At 43.5% G+C, this 27,629-nt stretch overlaps 1 protein-coding gene across 1 annotated transcript in view; it reads right to left on the bottom strand.

Annotated features, from left to right (window-relative positions):
• The window catches only part of PRRC2A (proline rich coiled-coil 2A), a 3,202,076-nt gene that overhangs the window by 2,481,170 nt on the left and 693,277 nt on the right, over window positions 1–27,629 (bottom strand). Inside the window, exons 11-12 of the mRNA XM_044082142.1 lie at window positions 8,888–10,057; window positions 6,813–8,501 (exon numbers count right to left, since the gene is read on the bottom strand). Of these exons, the coding sequence (XP_043938077.1) occupies window positions 6,813–8,501; window positions 8,888–10,057 (2,859 nt within the window). The remainder of the gene's footprint in view (window positions 1–6,812; window positions 8,502–8,887; window positions 10,058–27,629) is intronic.

Below are 27,629 nucleotides of genomic sequence, written 5' to 3'. Positions count from 1 at the left end.
GAACCTTCCCCTTCCTTCAAACTGGTGCCCTCAGTGAGGGACTCGGGAGAGGAGTCCAAGTGCCTCCTCTTGTACATATGCTTATGAGAAAAGTACAGTTTGGTACCTACTATAAATGTAGATGTCCGATAGGTATGCATCTGCAGTCATCACATATGGGTTGTCCTGCCTCAGGCAGCCCTTCGGTCGGCCGGATTCCAAAGTCTGGGTCTGGCCTTGGCTGATGTCGCACTTTCCCCTACGTCAGAGTGTCTGGGGTATAAAAGCATCAGCCGAAGCCATCTTCCTCAGTTTTTCTTGCCCCAGATGCCAGGTGCCCTCTAGGAAGGCTAAATTTGGATAAATGCAATAAAATTCCAAACATTTGCAAAATTATATATATATACATGTATATACAAACAAATACAGCATAATAGATTCTCCCAGCTAGCTAAAAGAGGGGAAAGCACCCTAGGAATACCACAGAGGGGTAGGAGGGAGGGTAAACCTGACTGCAGATGCATACCTATCGGACATCTACATTTATGGTAGGTACAAAACTGCACTATGTCCTTCAAGGATGCATCTGCAGTCATCACATATGGGTAGAATACCATAGCCAAACTGGGGGTGGAGGTACTAAGTGAAGGATGGTGTAGTTAAGATACCTTGCAGGACTGCCGTGGCAAAACCTGCTCTGGATCTGGAGTATAAAGGCAAATTGTAATGCTTGGCAAATGTATGCACGGAGCTCCATGTAGCAGCTTCTAAAATGTCTTTGGTAGCCACCCCTCTAAGGAAGGCTGTGGTGGTGGCTGTGGCACTTGTGGAATGAGGTCTAATGTTAGGTGGCACAGTCTTGCCATGAAAGGAGTAACAAAAATGAATGCAATTTCCTATCCATTTCGAAACTGTCTGTTTGGAAATTGCTTTTCCTTGTACCCCATCAGCATATGCTACAAACAACTGGCCAGTCTTTCTGCAACTTTTAGTTCTGTCCAAGTAGTAGCGTAGTTGTCTGTGTATGTCCAGGGTGTGCAGAAGTCTCTCCCCTTTATTTTGAGGCTGTGGGAAGAATGTAGGCAAATGAATAGCTTGGTTCAAAGATACCCTGGATACCACCTTTGGCATGAAAGTAGGATTGGTCCTCAAAGAAACTCTATCCTGATGAAAGATAAGGAATGGCTGCACCGCCATTAAGGCTTGTAGCTCAGATACTCTTCTTGCTGAGGTTATGGCCAGAAGGAAAGCAGTTTTCCAAGACAAAAACTGTACATCTGCCGATGCTGCTGGTTCAAAGGGAGGTAGCGTTAGTTTTTCCAACACGAAATTCAGGTCCCAAGTAGGTAGAGGTGGTTTCCTTGGAGGATTAATGTTTTTGATTCCCCTTAGAAACTGTCTTAGTAGGGGGTGAGAGAAGACAGGTGGGTTTAGATTGTATTCGGCTGAGATTGCTGAGGCATGTATCTTGATGGAAGGGTAAGACAGGCCACTGTGGGACAATTCTGCCAAATATTCCAGTATGTATGCCATATTCATCACAGTCACATCTAGGCCCTTTGCTGTGTTCCAGGTGTGAAATCTTTTCCATTTTGCTGTATATGCCATCCTAGTGGAATTTCAGCGAGCTTCCATAATAATATCCTTCACTCTCTGGGATAGGTTACCCTGAGGAGGAGTCATGGTATTCTCCAGGCAGTTAGCTGCAAGGTTTTCAGGTTGGAGTGTAGAGTCCTGAAATTGTGCTGTGTCAGTAGGAGTGGCCATAGGGGGAGAGGCCATGGTTTCGTCTGTGACATGCTCTTTAGCAGTGGGTACCAGTGCTGTCTTGGCCAGTTTGGTGCTATCAGGATTACTCTGGGCTGCTCTGTCCTGATCTTCAGTAAGACCTTGGTCATTAGTGGAAGACGTGGGAAAGCATACACTGTTAGAGCTTTCCAGCTGAAAGAGAGAGCGTCCACCCTCCATGCTTGTGGGTGGTATGTCCTTGAGCAGAATTTCTTCAGTTGATGGTTTAGGGGGGAAGCGAACAGATCTATTTCCGGTCATCCCCATGATTGTGTGATTTGTAAGATGATGTCTGGGTGTAGCATCCATTCGTGTGCATCCATGGTAGTTCTGCTTAAACTGTCTGTCAGTGTATTGTCTTTCCCTGGCACGAATTGGGACTGTAGCTGTATGTTGAGTTTCAATGCCAGTTCCCATAGGTTCATTGTCAGTCTGCAAAGAGGGTAGGAATGGGTGCCTCCTTGCTTGTTTATGTACCACATAACTGTGGTGTTGTCTGTCCTTATGAGCAGGTGGCCTTGCTGAAGGAAAGGTCTGAAGGCCTCGATTGCGTGCATCACTGCCAGCAATTCCTTTTGGTTTATGTGCATGTGCAGCTCTCTGTGTCCATAGCCCTTGTATACATCTGTCCTCCATGTGCGCTCCCAAACCTTGGTCTGAAGCGTCCGTGGTGATAGTTTGGTTGGCTCTTGGCATGCTGAAGGGCAGCCTGCTGTTCGGCCGGCAGGCTTGAGCCCACCACAGGAATTCCTTTTGAAGGCAAGGAATGAGTGGGATCAGAGCTTCTAAGCTGTGACTGTGCTGAGTCCATAAACTTCTTAGGTACCATTGTAATTTCCTCATATGTAGCCTTGCTTGTGGAATCAGAAGAATGCAAGATGCCATGTAACCCAGGGCCTGCAGGATTTTCTTTGCAGTCATCTGAGTTTGTCTTGTGAGATTCTGAAAGTAAACTGGTAGCTGTTCTTGTTTTTCTTCTGTGAGAAAAGCCATCTGGGTGGTTGTGTCTAGATCTGCACCCAGAAAAGTTATTCTTTGGGATGGAACCAGTCTTGATTTGTGGATGTTGACTGTATATCCCAAGGCCTGTAACAGGTGGAGGGCATAGTCCAAGTCCTTTAACAAAGTTTGCTTGCTGTCCGCTTGTATTAGGCAGTCGTCCAGATAAGGGTAGATTTGAATCCCCTGAAGTCTGCAATGTGCAATTACTGATGCCAGGCATTTCGTAAATACTCTGGGCGCAGTAGATAAGCCAAAGGGCAATGCTGAGAATTGATAATGCTCTGACCCTGCAAGAAATCTGAGGTGTCTTCTGCAGCTTTGTCGAATAGGGACATGCAGGTATGCCTCCTTGAGGTCTAGAGTCACCAGCCAAGACCCCTTGCCCAGCATGGGAAGGAGTTGCTGTAGGGTCAGCATTTTGAATTTTGGCACAACGAGGTACGTGTTCAGTGCGGACAAGTCGAGAATAGGCCTCCATTGAGTTTCTTTTCTTGGAACAAGGAATAATCTTGGGTAAAATCCCTGGCCTTTTTCTGAAAGAGGTACCTTTTCTATGGCTTTCATTTGCATTAAGTTGGTAATTTGTTTCAAAGCCTCTGCCCTCTGATTTGGTGGCAGGTTTGGCATGCCTTTTCTTTTTGGCAATGAGTGGAAATGGAACCTGTAGTCTTTTGTCTATTATTTGCAGAGTCCATGTGTCCCTTGTAATGCTGTGCCAATTTTTTGAGAATAAAGAAAGCTTTCCGCCCAAAGGTGCTTCTAATTGAGCCCTGGTCGGTGGAGTCAAAATAAAGTCATTGAGTCTGTCCTGGTGTAGCAGTTGTAGTTCCTGCACCACCTCTCTGGTTGGGAGGCTGCCACTGACTGCCTCTGTAGGAGCCTCTAGCTTGCCCTCTACCTCTGGCACGTCTATTTATGCCTCTTTGAGATCTGTCTGAGTCCGGAAAGGACCAATTCTTAGTAGGCCAATTTCTGCTGAATCTTGGTGGTTGGACCTGCAGAAAGTCTTTAACTGTTTGTACTGATTTTGCCTTTTCTTCAAATTTCTTTAAAACCTCTTGAGCCGTGGAACCAAATAATTTTTGCTTTTCCATAGGAGCATCCAAAAGCTTAGCTTTAACATGGTCTGGCAGAGACTGTTCCTTCAGCCAGGCATGTCTACGTATAACTGCACCTGTCATAGCAGATCTACATGAAGCTTCCAATGCATCATAACCACACTGCAAGAAATGGTTACTAACCTGCTGGGAGTTATGCACCAGATCCTGAAGGGATTTACGATCAAGGAGTTCAGGGAGGACAGTTTCTTATGCAATTCATCTAGTAAATACGCTTGATACTGTATCATATGGAACTGACAGTTTAATGCCCTCATGGAAAGAGTTGCAGAAGTATACACTTTCTTACCCCATCTCTCTAATGCTCTGGACTCCCTTTCAGAGGGTAGAGGATTTTTTGCAGTGGCAGCTGCAACCCCTTTAGGGCCCTGGGAAATAGTTTCTGGATCAGCAGAGTGGGCCTTGTACAGGTGAAAATGTGAATCCGGGACCCTGTAGTACCTATCAGGTTTGGCAGGAGCCGGAGGGAGAGAGTCAGGGGCAGTACAAGCATCTGAATAGACATCATCAATTACATTCAAAACAGGAGGTATAGCTAAGGGCCTGTGCTGAGGTAAATGTAAAAAGGTCCTTAATCTCTTTCTGGAATCAGAGAATTCCTGACCCTGCCATTGAAAATGTTCTCTCATAGTGTGTAATGTTTCTCCAAATGAAAACTCTTCAGGAGGGGAGGCCGAGGGAATAGATTCTTCAGCATCAGAATCCTCGTAGGCCGAATAAGCCTCCTCCTGGTGGTCTGACAGACCAGAGCCATCCGTGGACTCATCTGAAGACTGTGGATCAGAGGGCTCAACCCTCGGCCTTTTGTCTGGAGGTGGTTGAGAGCCCCTGCCCGGATGTGGTTGGGAGCCTCTAATTAATGAAATCAGATTCTCTGCTAGGGTAAGAATCTGAGAGCTAGAAGAAGGTCTCAGAGGAATCTTTGGGAGGCAAATCCCTAGAAAGTTTAGCAGCCTTAGCCCTAGAGAAAGCCTTAATGGACATGGAAGCAGGGGGTCTGGCTGCACCACGTGCAGGAGTAGACTTATCTACAGTAATGGTGTCGGAAGATTCCTGGACACCAGTTTCAGAAGGTAATTCAATGACCGACTCGGCCGGGGCCTCCAGGGCCGAGGTAGTCTGTTGCGTGGTTTCGGTAGTAGGAAGAGCCAAGGACTCTGTTTCAGCCGAAACCGAGACACTCGCGGTAGGCCTGACTGAGGTTTCAGCAGAAACCTCGGCCCGCGTGTGTCGGTCCTTGTCCTCCCGTTTTTTGACTAAATGCGCAGTCGGAGTCTCAGACGGCATTTTATATGCAAAACTAGCCCCCAAAAAACTCCTCTGCAAACTCCGACCGACGTCTAAGAGTTCGTCGGTTGAAGGAAGCACAGGCTGAACAGGCCGAGACGTCGTGGTCTGGGCCTAGGCAGGGGAGGCAGTAAGAGTGGAAATCCTTATGAGGTATTTGTTTCCCACAGGTTAAACAATTATTAACTATCTGACATCGGCTGAGGCAAGAAAGCGTCCCCAACGGGGTACTTAGCTTTTTCGAAGTCTTCGGTATCTGAATCACAGGAGCTGACCGACCGGCACTTGCGAACTGCTTCTGCTTCTGGCACCACGCGGCAAGAAAGACGGAGGAAGATGGCGTCAGCTGATGCTTTTATACTCACAAATGTACAAACCCGACTGGTCTGGTTATCGGTAATAAAGGCTACACGCAGCTTCCCAACAAAAATACTTTAATCTACACAAAACAGTAACATTCACAACAAACACATAATCCACTACGAGGATCACTGTACGTTAAGCGCTTTCATCCGCCAAATGGCAGACTTCATCGGAACGAACATCAGCTACTGCTTCATGTTTTAAGTAAATTAAGGCGCCAAAAACCATTACAGATTAAACAATAAAAATTCTTAAAGGCATAACCAATTAATACAACTGAATTTAAATTAAGTACTAACTATAGCGTACTTTCTGTGGATATGATAGCTTCATAGTAAAATGTATAAAAAACATATTTAATACATGAACATAACACTCTGCAAATTCCAAAATAATTAGATAAATAGGGTATGAAATTACAACTTTAGACTAGTATACTTAAAAGCATAAAATATGTATACCTTTACTATTTCTAAAACATATACTCTTCCTTTCATATGTATAATCTATATTCTGTGGTTATTGGAATCTCCCACAGACTGTAGACACTCAATGTAACACTAACTGCTATAAATGTATGTAATATGTAACATGTATATAAAATACATGACATAAAATATTAAATAATTCATTAAAATTTAAAAAACGTATCAAAAAATATATGATCATAATATAATAAATATTTAATAAATTATAAATATGTGTATATATAAATATAATTAAATAAATATGTATATATAAGTAATCCCATTGAATAAAATACGAAAAAATGTCATATAGATCATCATATAATACATAACAAATAGATAAAAATTGTAAAAATGATAAAAACAAAATGTTGATGGGACAAGTGTAACTATCGTATAAGTAGGAAAGGTTTTATACTAATATGATCATTGAGGCCAGGTTTGGTTGTGGCATCCGTTAAAATTTGCCAATAACTTTCCCTACATGCTAATCTAGTTTTCCAGTCCCCTCCCAATGGGTTTGAGTATTCTTTATCAATAATAGAGAACTGGAAAGTGTGATGTTCTCCTGCCTCACTTATGTGTTTGTATAACGCATTGTTCAAATCTTTACATTTGATCTTATAAAAGTGTTCATAAATACGTTGCCTCAAAACTCTTTCCGTTTTTCCTATATAGAATGCAGGGCATTCTATACACTTCGCTAAATACACCACCTGTTTAGTATAACAATTACCATCCATACTTTTGATACCTGTCCTATTCACATTGTCCAATTTTATGTACGCCTGATTATTAATGTACTTACATTGTTTACATCTCCCACATCTCTTTGTAGGGTTATATATGTTCTTTATAATACTTCCTTCATGCCCTACTTTTTCAAGTAATTTTTTAAGGTTAGGGGCAGTCTTGTATACAATTTTTGGATAAGGTCCTATTTTCTCCTTATATGCATCAGATACTGTCACAATGTCCCAATGTCTTGTCAATATCTCCTTAATGCTATCAACATAGGGGGTATATGTAAGGACACATACCCTACCTGCTGGAAAACTGCTAATAGGTCCTATCTTCATATTGGATGCATATTTCCCTATTAATGGAATGTACTTGCAATCCCATTGAGCAGAAACATAGTTAATCGTGTCATCAATAAGATGTATTGGATATCCTCTATCCAAGAAGAGTTGTCGAATGAGTTTCATCTCAATCTCCATTTCCTTTCTTGTGGATGACATCCTTGCTCCCCTAACACACTGTCCTTTTACAATATTCTTGAATATGTGACGTGGGTGATTACTTGTAAAATAAACATAGTCATTCGAATGAGTACTTTTTCTAAAAACCTTAGAGGCAAATTCATTATTTTGTGTTTTGTAAATATAAGTGTCTAAATATGGGATACCACTATCACTGAAATTGAAAGTAAAGTTTAAGAAATTAGTGGTACCATTGATGTATTCCACAAATTTAGTAATATCATCATTCGATCCGTTCCATAAAATAAAAATATCATCTAAAAATCTAGCATAAAAGATGATGTTGCTCGAATATTCACTATTAAATGCATATTTGTTCTCCCAATCCAGCATCACCAAATTAGCAAATATGGGTGCACAAGACGCACCCATAGCTACCCCCTTACTTTGTTTAAAAATTTTTCCATCAAAGGTGATGTAATTATGGTCCAAGACCAGGGACATCATATCTAATATAAGGGCTATCCTGTCCCAACTTAAACAGGAATAGCTTCTAAGGCTATTACAAAAATTATTCAAACCTTCTTCTTTGGGGATGCTGGAAAATAAATCACATACATCTATCGTAACAAATTTGTATTCCATATTCCATAAAGTGGGGGACAATTTACCTAGAAAGTCCCATGAATCAATGATAAGATGGGGGATATTTTTGTAAGTATGTTTAGTCCATCTATCTATGACTTGCCCAATATTAAAAGTTTTGGATTTGGAACCTGATATAATGGGTCTAAATGGTGGGATAGGAATAGATTTATGAATTTTCGGTATTCCCACAATGTGTGCCATAATAGGATATTCAATACGTATAAATTCATAAATATCCTGTGTAAGTCTGTTGTTCAAAAAATATTCTTCTATGGCTAAATCAATTATCCTATACCCAGTATGTACTTCATTCATTGATATCACTTCATAATTCCCTGAGTCGTAAAGGATGTTATAAATAGCTACCTTATATGCTGAATTAGAAAAAATGACGACTCCACCCCCTTTATCGGGTTTCATTATTCTGATATCTTTATTATTGATTAATTCATCCAGACATTTCCTTTCCTTAACAGTTAAATTGTCCACAGGCTTGTGCATTTGGTCTTTATTCCTTATATAGTTTTTATTGTACCAATATATCTCCTTACATATCTTTTCATAATTGTTAATAATGGGATTACTAATAGGTATATACGAACTTTTTTTCTTTAATTCTCTATTAACTATACCTTGATTGTCCTCCACTTGGTCAAATTGCATCGCAAGATTTAATTTTCTACAAAATTATTTGATTTGTTTAATGGTGTCCACTAATGAAAACTTAGAATTTGGTATAAATTTCATACCCTTCGCCAAAAGGCTATAAAACTCTGCTTGAATAGAGTAGTCAGAATAATTATATACTTTGAAGCCGTTATATGAACTCAGAATATGCTCATATTGGACGACATTCAAAGATTCTTGATCAGTATTCAAATTGTGCACATTAAAAGCTTCTGTAGATATAAAGGTCACTTGAGGTGATCTATTCTCTAGAATTTCCTGCTCATCTGATTGTAACTGTGATGATTCTTCCTGAAATTCGGGTGATATCTGCCCCCTTGAAAATTTTCTTTGTTCTCTTCTCTACCCTCTCTCTCACTAAATCTCCTGTCCATATAAACTAGCTTCCTTTCCTGAGGCCAAATATACGCTTTCTGAAGCTGATATGCCTCTACATCGCGGTCTAGTTTCCCATTCTTTCTGCTGTGAATGTTAAATGCTTGTTTGTCTGCTGAAAAAAATTGCTTCTCATATAAATCCTTCCATGCCTGGAAATCACAATGTTGTAAAATACTTTCATTGATAATTTCCACTTCATTGATTAGTGTAGTCACTTTCTCATCATTGTGTTTCATTAATAGTTTCATATACTGAAATCCAAAATCATCAAACAGGTTGTTAAATTCAAATTTAACACTATCACTATAAATCAGCCCCATAGGAAGTTTGAAAAATCTAAGACCCTTGGGTACTACTTGTATGTTAATGCATTTAGGCAAGTAGGCATTATCCACCTTAATATTTTTAATAAGAGATAACTTTTTACCAAAATTAAAAATCATATCCTTAATATTGTTTTGATTCATTTTACTTGTATGAGATGAAGGTACTTGGTATACATTATCAAAATTGCATTCATCATTTAAAAACTGATTAAAAACATCATTATTGTAACAATTGGTTTTACTGTCTTTTTTCCGTTTTATATCTATGCCTTTATCAAAGCATACGTCCTTTTTCGGACTGGCAATTTTATTTTTCACAGTACCTTTATTGGAACATATGTCCTTTTTGCCAACAGTCGAGTATGTTTTGAAAATAGGATATGTCTTTGGTTTAGACCCTTGATTCTCCGAATCCGCACGATTATGCAGCAAACTAAAATCAAATGTAAAGTCCTTGTCTGTGGACAACACAAATTTATCCTCCGTAGGCAACAGTTCCAACGACCCATGCCGAGTGCCAGATACACTCAACTCAGAACATCGTTGACCATTAGGTATTTCAGTGTCCAGACTTGTATCCATAGTTAAAATTATCTCTTTTTTTGAACAGCAATGCTTACCGGAAGATACAATGGGTAAATTTTCGGTCACGGCTGTTTGTTTGGAAGCCTCCATGAGGCTGTTGAACATCTCCGTCAACTTCCAGACTTCTGAGTACAACCCCGACACTTCCGCTCTGAGTAATCTGAGCTCCTCACCGTTTGGGACTTCCTGCGATTCCTCACCATTACCAGCCATGTCGAGCACCACAACTTAGTAAAACAGTAAAAAGGACTCCACTCACAAATGTACAAACCCGACTGGTCTGGTTATCGGTAATAAAGGCTACACGCAGCTTCCCAACAAAAATACTTTAATTTACACAAAACAGTAACATTCACGACAAACACATAATCCACTACGAGGATCACTGTACGTTAAGCGCTTTCATCCGCCAAATGGCAGACTTCATCAGAACGAACAACATCAGCTACTGCTTCATGTTTTAAGTAAATTAAGGCGCCAAAAACCATTACAGATTAAACAATAAAAATTCTTAAAGGCATAACCAATTAATACAATTGAATTTAAATTAAGAAGTACTAACTATAGCGTACTTTTTGTGGATATGATAGCTTCATAGTAAAATGTATAAAAAACACATTTAATACATGAACATAACACTCTGCAAATTCCAAAATAATTAGATAAATAGGGTATGAAATTACAACTTTAGACTAGTATACTTAAAAGCATAAAATATGTATACCTTTACTATTTCTAAAACATATACTCTTCCTTTCATATGTATAATCTATATTCTGTGGTTATACCCCAGACGCTGTGACGTCGGGGAAAGTGTGACATCAGCCGAGGCCAGACCCAAACTTTGGAATCCGGCCGACCGAAGGGCTGCCTGAGGCAGGACAACCCATATGTGATGACTGCAGATGCATCCTTGAAGGACATCCTCTCCAGTGGGGCTCACCAGAGTGGGCTCGCAAACCACCTGATGTTCCTCAAGGTGAACAGTCTGAAGCTCCAAGAGCATGGGCTGTCCATGCAGTAAAATGAGGGGAGTCGCACCCAAAGCAGAGGGAGCCGAAGCAGAATCAGAAGAGACAGCCAAGGGTCTCTATTCACTGGAGAGAACCTTTTCCACCACGTCTCGAACACCAGAGAATGAGCGAGTTTCCTGGGACACCAGTAAGGGAGCTGCTCTCCCTGGATCAGACATGGGGATCGGAGCTGGGCTAGAAGAGGACGGAGCAGTGAGGTGGCAGTGACCCAACAAGCTCGGCACAGACGTGAACAATTCCACCTCCCTCGGATCAGACACCCAACCTACGGCTCAAAGAGCCACTCGGATCTGACGCGCTCCAGGTAACTGCCGGCATCAAAGTTAACAGGTACCATCAGAGCCGGCCCCCTGACTCAGAACCCTCCCGGATCCATATACTCCCAAACTGGATTTCAGATCGGAGAAGGAGAAACAGGTGTAAAGAAGGGAAGCAAACTCCCCCTTCCAGAGGGAGAGGAGGCTGGAAGACTCCCATCTGTTATGTGTGCGCGAATAATCTCCACATCATGTTATCCATATCAGCTTTGGATAAACTGCGGGTAAACCGCGATGATGCTATGGACTCTGACCTGGCAGGTCGGTGAGCTGAAGCCCTAGATGATGACCTGGGCTCCTCCAGCTCCGGTGAAAACCTAGATGATTGGAGGAGAATGGAATCAGGTCGATGATTGGCCTGAATTTTTGGAGGGGGCCTGGCTTGAACGGTCCGAGGACCTCTTCCTCCTATCTGCCTTATTCTCTCTCTGCCCTTACAATGCTCTCCTTTCACAAGCCTAGAGGCAGGATGGCAAGTCCCAGCCTGGGAGAGGGGGAGTAGAAGAAGCGGTCCTGGCCGTGACCAAAGATGTAGTGGAGACAGCCACCTCCATAGTAGGAAGGAGACCCTTCATTACTAATTTTGCCCTATGACCCTTTAGGGCTCATGGATTAAAGCCAGCGCAAATACTACAGCCTGAAGAAAGATGGGCTACACCTAAGTAAAGGACACAGAGTGTGACTGTCAGCAGGCAACAGTTTGTGGCCACACACACTGCACTTTCTAAAACCCTTGTTTTGGCTTATGAGCCATCCCACAAAAACTGACACACAAGGCCTCACACTAACCCATCACACGCTCAAGGTCCACACACACACACAGCTGGGGGGGACACTAACCAAGACGAAAAATAACTAGAAACTTTCTAACATGACGCAACAGCGAGGGGGAGGAAAGGGAGAAAAACCTACGCTACTAAAAGCACACACCCAAAAACTATTAAATTTAAGCTAGAAACTTTGAAAACACTACTCAACATCGGAGCTCAGAGACCATGATGCAAGTGATAGTTGTGGCAAACGAGATCTGAGGGATGGAAGGTGGTGGTGTTATTATGGGTAGGGGGAGGAGCTTGGAGCAGATGCTTGTGAAGTTGCCTGCGCGGATCCAATACGTATCTGTATTCTCACAGGTTGAAGATCAACTGAAGTAAACTACTTCAGATCATTGTGTTGAAAGGAATGATGATGCATTTCTTTGCATTCAGTTTGAGACCAAGACTAATACACTAGATGCTGGTCTGTGTGAGACCCTCCCGGAATATACTGACATCATTTTGCAAGTCAAGGTATGCTGTGTGCTACGGGTCCCCTCACTGACGGGGGCAACAAGTGCTGATTGAGGTTTCTTTTCTGGGGATAAACTCTTGGCTATGCTTATAAGGGCCACAAGGCCATTAGCCTAGTATCCTCCTATGATCCTAGAAAACTTTAAGCCTAGAAACAGGCATTTTAACACCATGGCCTGGCCTAAAGGCATGTCATGTCTCAGATGTATGTGATATACAATGTTGGGAAACAAGACATATAACTGGGTATTCAGACATATGAAGATGTTGATGTAACAGTGTTGAATATGGCTTTGTTCCAAGTCAGACTTTCCCAGTAAACAAATGTTAAATAAATAACAAAAACATTATTCCATCTGAACAGGTATAGGGATTGGCACCACCTCTAAGGGGTATCCAGCATTCTGGGCCAAAAAATGCCCATAGAATCATATGCGACTGAAGAAATGTGGTATACTTTGGATTTATGATATCTCACAAGCCATGGGAGGCCAGAGGGTTATGATCTCATCAGTTTTTAAAGGATCGCTTGACTCTGGAGAATTCATATGGAATGAGGCTGATCCTCCGCGAAAGTAAGGAAGCTTATTCTGATTTATACTGGGGGTGGGAAGTAGGCATAATAGTGTTTACAAACACAAGATGTGGGGTTTGATTCACGTGTGGGGTAACTGGCTGGATTTGCAATCACTCACAGGGACAATTAGGTGTTATAAGGTGTCCTACACATTCCTTTATATGGGAAAGAAGTCATGGTTTCTGCAAGTTAAGACAGTTGTGAGAATCTATACAGCTTCCAAATGTAAGCCACATTGGGGGGGGGGGGGTGGACATGCTTACACAAATCTGTCCATCAGTTGTGCATGTCGTCTACTCAGTAGTTGCTCAGTGAGATAAAGGTCATTGCTTTCAGACTACTACCAGCATGCAGCTACCATATATTTTGGGTATTATCCCTGGTTATGTCAGTCCTGTGTAGAATTTAAGTGGGAGGAAGGGCTCAGGAATATCTAGATGTTATACTATTCCCACTGAATTGCTCTGGTCTTGTCCTAACAGATGTTACTGGCTCTGTGTTGCATAACACCTGCACCAGGTAAGATAATGACTGCATACACAACAGGTTATCTGCAGAGATCACCACTTTTGTCTGAGCATGCAGAACTTTGCAGTAATGAAATGCATGTCATTATCACATTAACAAATGCAGTTACAAAGTAGCACTGAGTCATTGTCACTTTTCAGGCAAAACTCTCAGCAGCTGTCACTGTAATTCACAAACGGAAGTCATTATCACATTACTGAATGCACAAGCAAGATTTTTTCATATTTTGGTAAATAACTTTGGTAGTGAGCATGTAACTGGCTAAGTAATACCTCAGTTTGAAGACAGTGTTAGTCCTTACAACATGGTAAAAGTACAGTTTTGTACCTACCATAAATGTAGATGTTAGAGTGTTCACACTGCTGCAGTCATTACACTTGGGTTATCCTGCCATCAGGTGGTCCCGTAATCGGCCAGAGTTCCAAAGTCTTGGTTTGGCGTTGGTTGCTGTCGCTTCCTTCCTGACGTCAGTGCGCCAGGGGTATAAAAGATGCATCAGACGCCATTTTCTTCAGTTTTTCTTGCCCCAGGTGTCAGGTGCCCCCAAATAGGTAGGCAATACATACTGCTAATAAAACATATATCAAATAAAAACAATACCTTCAGATACAAGCAAATACACCACAAAGGTTGTATAGGATAGACAGGTATAGATAAACCCAGCTAGGACAGAGGGGATGGAGGGAGGGTAATCTGGACTGCAGCAGTGTGAACACTCTAACATCTACATTTATGGTAAGTACAAAAAGTACAGTTTTGTACCTACCATAAATGTAGATGTTCGAGTGCTAATACAGCTGCAATAATCACATATGGGTTCTCTGCCGTCAGGCGGTCCCTCGGTCAGCCGAATTCCAAAGTCTAGGTCCGGCGTCAGTTGTCCCTTCTTTCCTGACGTCAGTGCGACAGGGGTATATAAGACATGGCCGATGCCATATTCTTCAGTCTTTCTTGCCCCAGATGTCAGGTGCCCCCAGAAGGAAGGCAATACATAAATTATATATATATAAATATATATTCAAGCAATGCAATGTAATCAAAAAGCAGTAGTTGCAAGCAAATACACCATAGGAGGATAACCCAAATTAGGTTGTATGAGGAGGTGTTAGCCACTAGTCCTTTACCAAGAGGGGAAGGAGGGAGGGAAACCTGTACTGCAGCTGTATTAGCACTCGAACATCTACATTTATGGTAGGTACAAAACTGTACTATGTTCATCGTGCATACAGCTGCAGTAATCACATATGGGTGGAATCCCAAAGCTATGCACAGGGTGGTAGGCACTAGGTGGAACTGGGATGAGCCAGAATGCCCTGCAACACAGCAGTGGCAAAGCCTGCTCTAGTTTTGGAATATAAAGGCAGGTGGTAGTGTTTTGTGAAGGTATGCACAGAACTCCAAGTGGCTGCCTCCAAAATATCTTTGGTAGGAATTCCTCTGAGGAAGGCTGTAGAGGTAGCTGTGGCCCTGGTGGAGTGGGATCTGATGCCTGTAGGGACAGATTTCCCAAGATAGGAGTAACAAAATCGTATGCAGTGGCCTATCCATTTTGAAATTGTCTGTTTGGTAACAGGCTTCCCTTGAGCTCCTACAGCATAGGACACAAAAAGTTGTTCTGATTTCCTGAAAGGTTTTGTTCGGTCCAAATAATAACGTAGCGGTCTATGGATGTCTAGGGAATGTAGCAGCCCTTCCCCTTTGTTTTGAGGATTGGGGTAAAAGGTAGGTAAGTGTATGGCTTGATTTAAAGCTATCCTGGATACCACTTTAGGCATAAATGACAGGTTGGTTCGAAGGGAAACCCTGCCCTGATGGAAGATGAGAAAGGGCTGCACAGCCATGAGGGCTTGTAGTTCCGAAACCCTACGAGCTGAGGTAATAGACAGAAGAAAAGCTGTTTTCCAGGACAAATATTGCAAATCTGTTGAGGGAGCTGGTTCAAAGGGAGGCAATGTTAATTTTTCCAAAATGTAATTAAGATCCCAGGCTGGCACTGGTTGTTTCATTGATGGTCTTGTATTCTTAGCCCCTCTGAGGAACTGTCTTACAAGTGGGTGAGAGAATAACAGTGGATCCGTGTTAAATTCTGCAGAAATGGCTGAGGCATGGATTTTTATGGAGGAAAATGAAAGTCCACTGTTCAGCAGCTCAGCTAGATACTGTAATACCTGAGGCAAATTCAGTTTTCTAGGGTCCTGGCCTTTTTTCTCATTCCAAGAGCAAAACCGTTTCCATTTTGCGGAGTAAGCCTTTCTAGTAGATGGCCTTCTGGCCTCCAGAATGACGTCCTGCACCTCTTTGGGGAGTAGGGTCTGTTGTGGTGTTAAGGAATTTTCCATGCAGCGAGATTGAGTGTTTTCAGCTGAATGTGAAGTGTTTTGCAGCTGTGCTGAGTCAGCAGAAGAGGCATTAGAGGTAGAGGCCAGGGAGGAGTATGTGTTAAGCTCCTCAGGAGTGGGTACCAGTGCTGTCTTGGCCAGTCTGGAGCAATCCGTATTCATCTTCGGTCTGTCTGCTCTTGCTTTCAAGAGCACCTTGGGCAGAAGAGGCAGAGGTGGGAAAGCGTACACTGTCCATGCTGTCCAACTGAATGAGAGGGCGTCCACCCTCCAGGCCTTTGGATGAAAGGTCCTTGAACAAAACTTTTCCAATTGGTGATTCCTGTGGGAGGCGAAGAGATCTATGTCTGGCCTCCCTCACGCTTGGATTATCTTGGTAAACACCTGAGGATGCAACTTTCATTCGTGCGGATCCGTCACATTTCTGCTTAGATTATCTGCCAGCGTGTTTTCCAAACCTGGCAAGTACTGTGCTTGAAGTTAGATTTGCCATTCCAGAGCCAAGTCCCAAAGTGTCATGGCTAGTCTGCACAGGGGGGTATGAATGTGTTCCTCCTTGTTTGTTTATGTACCACATTACTGTGGTGTTGTTTGTTCTTATCAATAATTGTCCTGGATGCAGGAGGTCCTTGAATGCTGTAATTGCATTTATCACTGCTATCATTTCTTTTTGATTGATGTGAAGGTGCTTTTCCTTTTGGGACCATTTGCCCTGAATGCACCTGCCTGTCATGTGCGCCCCCCAGGCATAATCTGAGGCGTCTGTTGTGATGACTTGATTTGCTTGAGGCTTGCAGAATGGGAGACCTGTTTGCGCTTGACATGCTTGGGCCCACCATAGAAATTCCTTTTGCAAACATGGAATTATTGGTATTATTGTTTCCAAATTGTGGCTGTGTTGAGACCATAGGTTTTTTAGGTATCATTGAAGTTTTCTCATATGCAACTTTGCACATGGGATTAAAAGAATGCAAGATGCCATGAAGCCCAGAGCCTGCAGGATTTTCCTTGTAGTAAGCCTGGTACAATTTGCTAGTATTTTGAAGTACTGAGTTAGTTGCCCTTGTTTTTTTGGCGTAAGGTAGGCCATCTGGGTGTTTGTGTCCAAGTTGGCACCCAGGAAATTTATTTTCTGAGATGGTGTTAGCCTGGATTTCTCTTCGTTGATTGTGTATCCCAGAGAATTCAGTAACCGTGTTGCATAAACCAAATGTTCCAAAAGTATGTGCTTGCTGTCCGCTTGGATCAGGCAGTCGTCCAAATAAGGGTAAATTTGTATCCCTTGAAGTCTGCAGTAGGCGATTACTTATGCCAGGCATTTCGTGGATACTCTGGGCGCAGTAGATAAGCCAAAGGGCAATGCAGAGAATTGATAGTGGATTGACCTGCAAGAAATCTGAGGTATCTTCTGCAGCTTTGTCTGATTGGGACATGCAGGTATGCCTCCTTGAAGTCCAATGTTACCAGCCAAAACCCCTTGCCCAGCATGGGAAGAAGCTGCTGTAATGTGAGCATCTTGAATTTTGTGCAGTAGAAATGTATTTAGGATGGATAAGTCCAAAATGGGTCTCCAGTCGGTTCCTTTCCTTGGTACCAGAAATAGTCTGGAATAAAAACCTTGACCTTGCTCGTGAGTAGGTACCTCTTGAATAGCTTTCATGTCCATGAGTTTTTAAATTTGTATTTGTGCCTCTGCCCTTTGATTGTGTGGCAGGTTTGGCATGCCTCTCATTTTTGGAAGAGTGTGAAAATGAAATCTGTAGCCTCTGTTTATAATGTCCAGGATCCATTTGTCTGTTGTGATATGCCAATTTCTTGTAAATAATGCCAGCTTTCCTCCCAAGGGAGCTGCCAGCTGAGACTTGCTTGGCATGAAAAGAAGGAAGTCATTGGGTTTGTTTTCTGTATTGTTGTGCACTGTCTTCGCCACCTCTTGATGCTGGAGTTTGCCATTGTCTGCCTCTATATGATCCTTGAGATTGTCCTCTGCCCCTTGAGCGCCTGTATCTACCTCTTTGGGGCTTGTCCGTGGCTGGAAAGGACCAGTTTTTAGAAGGCCAATTTCTGCTAAAACGAGGTGGTTGTACCTGTAGAAAAGCCTTAACAGTTTGCATAGATTTAGCTCTTTCTTCCGTTTTCCGTAGTATCTCCTCAGCATTAGTACCAAACAGTACATCCTTTTGAAAAGGAGCATCTAGTAGTTTAGCTTTAACATGATCAGGCAAGCTTTGTTCCCTAAGCCAGGCATGTCTACGAATGACTGATCCTGTAACAGCAGCTCTACTTGAGGCCTCTAAGGCATCATAGCCACATTGTAAGGTGTGTTTACCCACTTGTTCTGCACTATGCATCATATCCTGCAATTCCTTCAAATCTGGTTGTTCAGGTTGAGACATTTTATTTCTTAATTGTGATAACAGAAACTGCTGATATTTAAGCATATGAAACTGGCAATTTAAGGCCCTCATGGCTAGGGTGGCCGAGGTGTATACCATTTTTCCCCACCTTTCTAAGGATCTAGATTCTCTTTCGGAAGGTAGTGGATTCTTGGCTGTAGAGGCCTTCATTCCCTTGGGGCCTTGAGAAATGGTTTCAGGGTCAGCATTATGGCTTTTGAAAAGAAATTGGTGAGAGTTGGGAACTCTGTAGTACCTATCAGGTTTGACTGGGGCAGGAGGCAGGGAATCCGGATTGAGACAAGCCTCCGAGTAAACATCAAGTATGTCCAAGACAGGAGGTATAGCCAGAGGTCTGTGTTGAGGTAACAAAAGAAATTCCCTAAGCCTTTTCTTGGAATCAGAAAAGTCTTGGCCTTCCCAATGGAAGTGTTCCCTCAAGGTGTGCAAGGTTTCCCCAAAAGAAAAATCCTCTGGGGAGATACAGAAGGAATGGACTGTTCTGCATCGGAATCTTCATAAGGAGAGTACGAGTGTTCCTCTACATCAGAATGTTCTGAGAAAATGGAGCCCTGTTCAGAAGAGGGAGAATCTTCCTCCACTCTGGGTCTCTTGTCTGGAGGGGGTTGGGAACCCCTGATGAGAGTAATTAAATCCTCAGCCATTTTAAGCATCTGCTTTTTAGGCATGGGGCCTGGGGATGGGCCCTGAACAGGCCTCTTGGGATGCATGGCTGATTTGGACTTAGTAAAAGCCTTAATGGAAAAGGAAGATGAGGGCCTAAAGACACCCTGGGTGGAAGTGGACCTGTCCACATTAGGAGGCTCAACACTTACAGTGGCTTCGGTGCTAGTAGTCTGAGTAAGGGCCGAGGTACCTGCGGTCTCGGTTACAGAAGACACAGTCAAGGAAGTGTCGTCGGTAGTCAGGGACTGCATAGGCGTCTCACTGAGAACCGGATCACGTGCAGCCGGTTTTGGTGTGGTGTCAGTCCTTGTCCTTGTGTTTTTTGGAAAAAACGGTAGTCGGAGTCTCAGACGACATTTTATAATCAAAGGCTTTACCAAAGTAATGTTGGGCGAACTCCGCCCGATGCTTAATAGTGTGTTTATTGAAAGTCGCGCAAAAGCGACAGCCCGAGATGTCGTGGTCTGGGCCTAAACAAGGTATGCAGAGGGAATGGAAATCCTTATGCGGTATTTGCTTCCCACAAGAAATACAATTGTTAAGTTTGTCTGACATCGGTCTGAGGCAAGAAAAGTTTCCCCAACGGGGTACTTGGCTTTAAAGAAGACTTCGGTTTCCAATTTTCCGTAAATTCAGGAGCTGGCCGACCGGCACTTGCGAACTGCTTCTGCTTCGGGCACCGCGCGGCAAAAAAGACTGAAGAATATGGCGTCGACCGTGTCTTATATACCCCTGTCGCACTGACATCAGGAAAGAAGGGACAACAACCGACGCCGGACCTAGACTTTGGAATTCGGCCGACCAAGGGACCGCCTGATGGCAGAGAACCCAAATGTGATTACTGCAGCTGTATGCACGATGAACATCTGTACTATGTTCATCGTGTTACACTGCTGCAGTCATTACACTTGGGTAGAATCCCAAAGTTAAGGTTGGGTGGCTGGTCTATAAAGAATTAGGATTGGCTATAAGGCCCTGCAGAACTGCATTGGCAAATCCTGCTCTGGATTTAGAGTAAAGAGGCAAGTGGTAATGCTTGGTAAAGGTGTGCACTGAACTCCAAGTTGCCGCCACCAAAATTTCCTTGGTTGGCACTCCTCTGAGAAAGGCTGTTGAAGTGGCTGTTGCTCTGGTAGAATGTGGCCTAATGTTATTAAGGACTGATTTTCCATGCTGTGTGTAGCTGTAATGAATACAGTGTCCTATCCATTTGGAGATAGTTTGCTTTGAGATAGCCTTGCCCGGTGATCCTGCAGCATATGCCACAAACAGTTGCACAGTTTTCCTGAAGACTTTTGTTTTGTCCAAGTAGAAGCGTAGCTGTCTGTGTATGTCCAAAGAGTGCAGAAGTTTCTCCCCTTTGTTCTGGGGGTTTGGATAAAAAGTTGGCAAATGGATGGTTTGGTTAAGAGCCACACTAGATACCACCTTTCACATAAAGGTAGGGTTTGTCCTTAAAGAAACCCTGTCCTGATGAAAAATTATAAAAGGTTCCACTGCCATTAATGCCTGTAGCTCTGAGACTCTTCGTGCTGAAGTTACTGCCAGGAGCAGAGTTGTTTTCCATGATAAAAATTTTAGTTCGGCTGTACTGGCTGGCTCAAAAGATGGCAGGGTCAGTTTTTCCAAAACAAAATTGAGGTCCCAAGTTGGTGTTGCTGCTCGCCGGGGCGGTCTTATGTTTTTAGCCCCTCTGAGGTACTGCTTTAGCAAGGGATGAGAGAATAAAGGAGGATCCGTGTTGTAATGTGCTGAAATGGCAGAGGCATGGATCTTAATTGATGAGAAAGATAGGCCTTTGTCTAGCATCTCAGTCAAGTATTGTAATATCTGAGGAATGTTTGGGACAAGAGGGTCAAGGTTTTGAGTCTGGTTCCAGGCGCAGAATCTCTTCCATTTTTCTGAGTAAGATTTCCTGGTGCTAGGCCTCCTGGCCTCCAAAATGACATCCATAACAGCTTTAGAGAGAGGTGTTGCTTGTTTGACTAACGGATCTGCCATGCAGCCAGGTTTAGTGTTTCGAGTTGACCGTGCAGGATCTGATTGTTTTGTTGTCAGAAGGTGGGAAATTTATGGTGGGCCTTGAGCCAAGTTCTGTCAGATTAGGTACCAGTGCTGGCGTGGCCAGTCTGGAGCAATCAGGATCATCTGTGGTTTTGTCTGGCTTTTAGGAGTACCTTTGAAAGGAGAGGCAGTGGTGGGAAGGCATAAACTTTTAGGTTTTTCCAGCTGAATGAGAGAGCATCCACTTTCCATGCTTGTGTGTGGTAAGTCCTTGTGCAGAAATTTTGTAGTTGGCAATTCAGTGGGGAGGCAAAAAGATCTATATCTGGGCATCCCCATTTTTGCGTTACCATGCTGAAGACTTGTGGATTCAATTTCCATTCATGAGGGTCCATGATATTTCTGCTTAGATCGTCTGCCAGAGTATTTTTCCTTCCTGGCAGGAAATGTGCTTGCAGATGAACTTGATAAGTTAGAGCTGTGTTCGACAAGGTCATGGCTTGCCTGCATAGGGGATAAGAATGAGTGCCCCCTTGCTTGTTTATGTACCACATTACTGTGGCGTTGTCTGTCCTTAATAATAATTGTCCTGGATGCAAAAGGTCCTTGAAAGCTGTTAGCGTATTTTGAACAGACAACATCTCTTTTTGATTGATGTGAAGATGCATGTGGTCTGTGGTCCACTTGCCCTGAATATATTTTCCTGCCATGTGTGCTCCCCAGGCGTAATCCAAAGCATCTGTTGTTAGAGTCTGCCTGGCTGTGGGTAGAGTGAAAGGCTGACCCTTGTTGAGGTGACATGCCTGTGCCCACCATCGAAACTCCTGTTGTAGGCAGGGAATTATTGGTATTACTGCTTCTAAGCTGCGAGAGTGTTGAGTCCAAACACTTTTTAGCTACCACTGTAATTTCCTCATATGCAATCTGGCATATGGTATTAGTAGTATGCAGGATGCCATGAATCCCAGGGCCTGCAGAATTTTTCTTGCAGGGAGATGTGACTTCTTTGCCAGTAATTAAAAATATTGAGTCAGTTGTCATTGTTTGTCTGGCGTGAGGTAAGCCATCTGGGCCGTTGTATTTAAGCTGGCCCCCAGGAATATTATCTGCTGTGAGGGCACCAGTTTGGACTTCTTTTCGTTTACTGTGTACCCTAGAGAAATTTGCAACCTTTTTACAAACGCCAGATGCTTTAGAAGAATGTCTTTTGTCTCTGCTTGAATGAGACAGTCATCCAGGTATGGATATATTTGAATTCCTTTTTGTCTGCAAAATGCAATTACTGGTGCCAGGCACTTTGTAAAGACCTTGGGCGCAGTAGAAAAGCTAAAGGGCAGTGCAGAGAATTGGTAGTGCATTGTACTAGCTTTGAATCTGAGGTATCTTCTGCAATTTTGTCTGATAGGGACATGCAGGTATGCCTCTGAGGTCCAGAGTAACAAGCCAAGCCTTCTTGCCCAGCATGGGAAGAAGCTGCTGTAGTGTCAATATTTTGAATTTCGGATCAACCAGTTAAGTATTTAGAGTTGAAAGATCTAGTATGGGTCTCCAAGCTTTGTCCTTTCTGGGGACCAGGAAGATATTGAGTAAAATCCTTGACCTTGTTCTTGCTGTGGTACTTTTTGAATAGCCCTCATGTCCATGAGGGCTGAAATTTGTTTTTAAGCCTCTGCCCATTGATTTTGTGGCAGGTTTGGCATTCCTTTTAGCCTTGGTAAAGTGTGAAAGTGGAACCTGTAACCTTGAGACACAATATTCAGAACCCATTTGTCTTGGGTGACTGTTTGCCAATTTTGAGAAAAAAGTGCTAGTTTTCCCCCCAAGGGGGCTGCCAAAAGGGAAGTGCTTGGCGTACGAAGGGGGAAGTCACTGGGACGGTTTCCTGTAAGGTTGAGACTTGTCCTCACCTCCTTTTGGGGTTGAGGTGCCCCACTGTCATCTGTTAGAGCCTTGGGGTTGAGATCTGCCTCTTGGGCGTCTGTATCTGCCTCTCTGTGGCCTGTCTGACACTGGAAAGGACCAATTATTTGTAGACCAATTGCTGTTAAATCGAGGTGGCTGTACCTGTAAGAAATCTTTGACTGTTTGCATAGATTTAGTTTTATCTTCCATTTTTTTAGCACCTCCACTGCCTCAACTCCAAACAAGGTATCATGCTGTAAAGGAGCATCCAATAATTTTGCCTTAACGTGATCAGGTAAACTCTGTTCTTTTAACCAAGCATGTCTTCGAATCACAGAATCTGTAACTGCGGCTCTACAAGAGGCCTCAAGAATCAAAACCACATTGCAGAGTATGTTTTCCCAGCTGTTCAACTGCATGCAATAAATCCTGCATTTCCTTATAGTCAGGAGCTTCTGAGCTTGCAAGCATTTTCTGTTTTAACTGAGCCATTAAATACTGTTGGTACTTAAGCATGTGAAACTGGCAATTTAAAGCCCTTACTGTTAAAGTTGCAGAAGTGTAAACTTTCTTCCCCCATCTATCCAGTGCTCTGGAATCTCTGTCAGAGGGGACTGTATTTTTTGCAATGGAAGCCTTAACCCCTATGGGACCCTGGGAAATCGTTTCTGGATCAGCAGAAGGGTTTTTATAAAGAAACTTGTGAGCATCAGGGACTCTTATCTGGCTTCGCTGGTGCAGGGGGTAAAGAATCAGGGGATAAACTGGATTCAGAGAACACATCATCCACAATAACACAGGCGGGATTAGCTAGGGGCCTGTGCTGAGGCAATAAAATGAAGTCCCTGAGCCTTTTCTTGGATTCTGAATACTCCTGACTTTCCCAATGGAAATGCTCCCTCATGGTATGTAAGGTTTCCCCAAAAGAATAATCCTCAGGAGGAGAGGCTGGAGGGATGGATTCTTCAGCGTCAGAGTCCTCATAGGGGGGTAGAGAGTATCCCTGGTCTGAAGAGGAATCAGAGGAAATGGAAACCTGTTCAGAGGAGTCATAATCTGTATCCTGCCTAGGCCTTTTTTCAGGAGGGGGATGGGAACCCCGGATTAGTGTAATGAGGTCTTCGGCCATTTTAAGCATCTGTTTCTTAGGCATGTAGGACTGTCCCGGAGAATGCTGTACTTGCTTCTTTGTCTTTAATGGTGTTTTTGTCTTGGCTGTTGGTTTTATGGTAGGCTGTGAAGGTCTGAAGACACCCTCAGAAGCCAATGCCTGCTCAGCGGCTCCAGACCCATCTGAGGGGTTAGTTTCCGTAGGCCCAATACCTTGAGTTTCCAGAGGCCTAGTTGTCTCCACATGGGAGTCGGAGGCGGCCTGTGGCTCTGAGGTAGCGGGTGTCAGGGGCTACGAAAGCACTTCACAGAGAACCGGCGAACCGGCAACTGACCTAAAAGCGGCTTCATCGGTTTTGGACCTCGGATGCCTGTCCTTATCCTTGTCTTAGCATTTTTTCATAATTGTGGTCGTCGGTTGGTCCGACGGCACAGTATAATTGAATCTGCGGCCAAAGTAGTGCAAAGCAAAATCAAAACGTTGTTTTATAGTGCGTTTATTAAATCTAGCACAAAACCGACAACTAGTGACGTCATGATCAGGGCCTAGGCATGGAATACAGTAAGAGTGGAAGTCCTTATGAGGTATTTGCTTCCCACAAGAAATACAATTATTAACTTCTTCTGACATCGGTCGGAGGCAAGAAAATAGTTTCCCCAACGGGGTACTTCGCTTTACTGAAGACTTCGGATCTGAAATTCGACTTCAAAAATCTCAGGAGTCGGCCGACCGGCACTTGTGAACTGCTTTTGCTTCGGGCACCGCGCGGCAAGAAAGACTTAAGAAGATGGCGTCGGATGCATCTTTTATACCCCTGGCGCACTGACGTTAGGGAGGAAGCGGCAGCAACAGACACCAGACCAAGACTTTGGAACTCTGGCCGACTATGGGACTGCTTGACGGCAGGATAACCCAAGTGTAATGACTGCAGCAGTGTAACACAAACATCTGAGCCCGTGGGCTGTACAGATATCAGTTTTAGGACTTAGGTTATGAAAGTTATGACTTTTTTCAAATTTTGGTAAATAACTTTGCTAGGGAAGATGTCAACATGCTACGCAAGACCTGATTTAGAAGATAGTATTACTCCTTACAAAGTACAGTTTTGTACCTACCATAAATGTAGATGTCCGAACTGGATAGCATCTGCAGTCATAACAAATGGGTTGTCCTGTCGTCAGGCAGCCCTTCGGTCGGCCGGATTCCAAAGTCTGGGTCCGGCTTCGGCTGATGTCGCACTTCACCCGACGTCATCTCTGCTGGTCTTTGGGTATAAAGGCATCAGCCGACGCCATTTTCCTCACTGTTTCTTGCCCCAGATGCCAGTTGCCCTCTTGGAAAGCTAAATTTTGGATAAATGCCAATGTTTCCAAAAAAAGTAGAAGGCAAACACAAAAAATAAGCATGTATGTACATATATACAAACAAATACACCATAAGAGACTCCCCCCCCCCCCAGCTAGCTATTAGGAGGGTAAATACCCTAGGAGTACCACAGAGGGGAAGGAGGGTGGGTAATCCTGACTGCAGATGCTATCCAGTTCGGACATCTACATTTATGGTAGGTACAAAACTGTACTATGTCCTTCATGGATGCATCTGCAGTCATAACAAATGGGTAGAATATCATAGCCAAACTAGGGGTGGAGGAAGAAAAATTATGGTGTAGTTAGGATCCCTTGCAGTACAGCAGTGGCAAACCCTGCTCGGGATCTAGAGTATAGAGGTAAATTATAATGCTTGGCAAATGTATGCACGGAGGTCCAAGTAGCCGCCTCAATAATGTCCTTGGTTGCCACTCCTCGTAAGAAAGCTGTGGTAGTGGCTGTAGCCCTTGTAGAATGAGGTCTTATGTTCTGTGGAATTGGTTTTCCATGGTAGGAGTAACAGAATCTTATGCAATTTCCTATCCATTTGGAGATTGTCTGTTTGGAAATTGCTTTTCCTTCCCTTCATGTTGCATAGGCTACTAAAAGCTGGTCAGTTTTTCTGTTACCTTTGGTTCTGTCCAGGTAGTAGCGTAACTGCCTATGTACATCCAAGGTATGCAGCAGTCTTTCCCCCCTGTTCTGTGGATTGGGAAAGAAGGTAGGTAGGTGGATTGCCTGGTTTAAAGACACTCTGGATACCACCTTAGGTATAAATGTAGGATTAGTTCTCATGGACACCCTATCTTGATGGAAGATTAGGAAGGGTTGCACTGCCATTAAGGCCTGTAGTTCCGAAACCCTCCTTGCTGAAGTAATTGCCAGTAGGAAAGCAGTTTTCCATGATAGGTGTTGCAGATCTGCTGTTGCTGCTGGTTCAAACGGAGGGAGTGTCAACTTTTCTAGCACAAAGTTCAAGTCCCATGCTGGTAATGGTGGTTTCCTAGGAGGTTTTACATTTTTGATCCCTCTGAGGAACTGCCTGAGTAGAGGATGCGAAAAGACAGGTGGATCGAAGTTGTATTCTGCTGAAATAGCTGATGCATGTATCTTGATGGAGGAATAGGACAGGCCTGTATGTAGAAGCTCTGCCAAGTACTCCAGGATGTTAGCAATATCTATGTTCGACACATCTTTTCCTCTTTCAGTACTCCAAATGACAAACCTTTTCCATTTTCCTGCATAGTTCCTTCTTGTTGAAGGTCTGCGGGCTTCAAGGATAATGTCTTTAACCCTTTGGGATAGGTCTGGGTTAGTTGCTGCTATGTGATGTTCCAGGCAGTCAGTTGCAAGGTTTTTAGGTTTGGATGCATGATGTTGTAGTTGTTCTGAGTTAACATCAAAGGCATCAGGGGTATTGACCACATTCTCCCCCGAGACATGCTCCTCAGCAATGGATACCAGTGTTGTCTTGGCCAATTCGGAGCTATCAGGATTATCCTTGGACGTTCCTCTGATTTTCAGTAGTACCTTGTGCATCAGGGGAAGAGGTGGAAATGCATATGCTGTCAGGCCTTTCCAACTGAAGGATAGAGAGTCCACCTTCCATGCAAGTGGGTGGTATGTCCTTGTGCAGAATCTTTTGAGCTGGTGATTGAGTGGGGATGCGAATAGGTCTATTTGTGGCATTCCCCATTTCTTTGTGATGGCCTTGAAGATGTCCGGGTGTAGCATCCATTCGTGAGCATCCGAGGTGGTTCTGCTTAACATGTCTGCTAGGGTGTTCTCTTTTCCCGGCACAAATATTGCCTGTAACTGGATGTTGTAGCTCAGAGCCAGATTCCAAAGGTCCAGAGTCATTCTGCATAGTATGAATGAGTGCCTCCCTGTTTGTTGATGTACCACATGACTGTGGTGTTGTCTGTCCTTATCATTAAATGGCCTTCTTTGAGGAATGGTCTGAATTTCTGGATTGCTAGTTTTACTGCCAGCATTTCTTTTTGGTTTATGTGCAGGTGCAACTGGTCTTGAGTCCACAATCCTTGTATGCATTTGTCCAACATGTGCGCCCCCCAGCCTAGGTCTGAGGCGTCCGTTGTGATGGTTTGGCTTGCTTGAAAGTTGTGGAAGGGTAAGCCTGGGTTTGACTGGCATGCTTGAGCCCACCATAGGAACTCCTGTTTTAGGCATGGGATTAGTGGGATTTCGGTTTCTAAGCTGTGCCTGTGTTGAGACCATAAATTCTTTA

The sequence above is a fragment of the Protopterus annectens genome, chromosome 9.part0, assembly GCF_019279795.1.
Source record: "Protopterus annectens isolate FY-2018-M chromosome 9.part0, PAN1.0, whole genome shotgun sequence".
In the NCBI taxonomy this organism is placed as follows: domain Eukaryota; kingdom Metazoa; phylum Chordata; order Ceratodontiformes; family Protopteridae; genus Protopterus; species Protopterus annectens.
The sequence above is the reverse complement of the archived record's forward strand: the minus strand, read 5'-3'. Positions and strand labels throughout refer to the sequence as shown.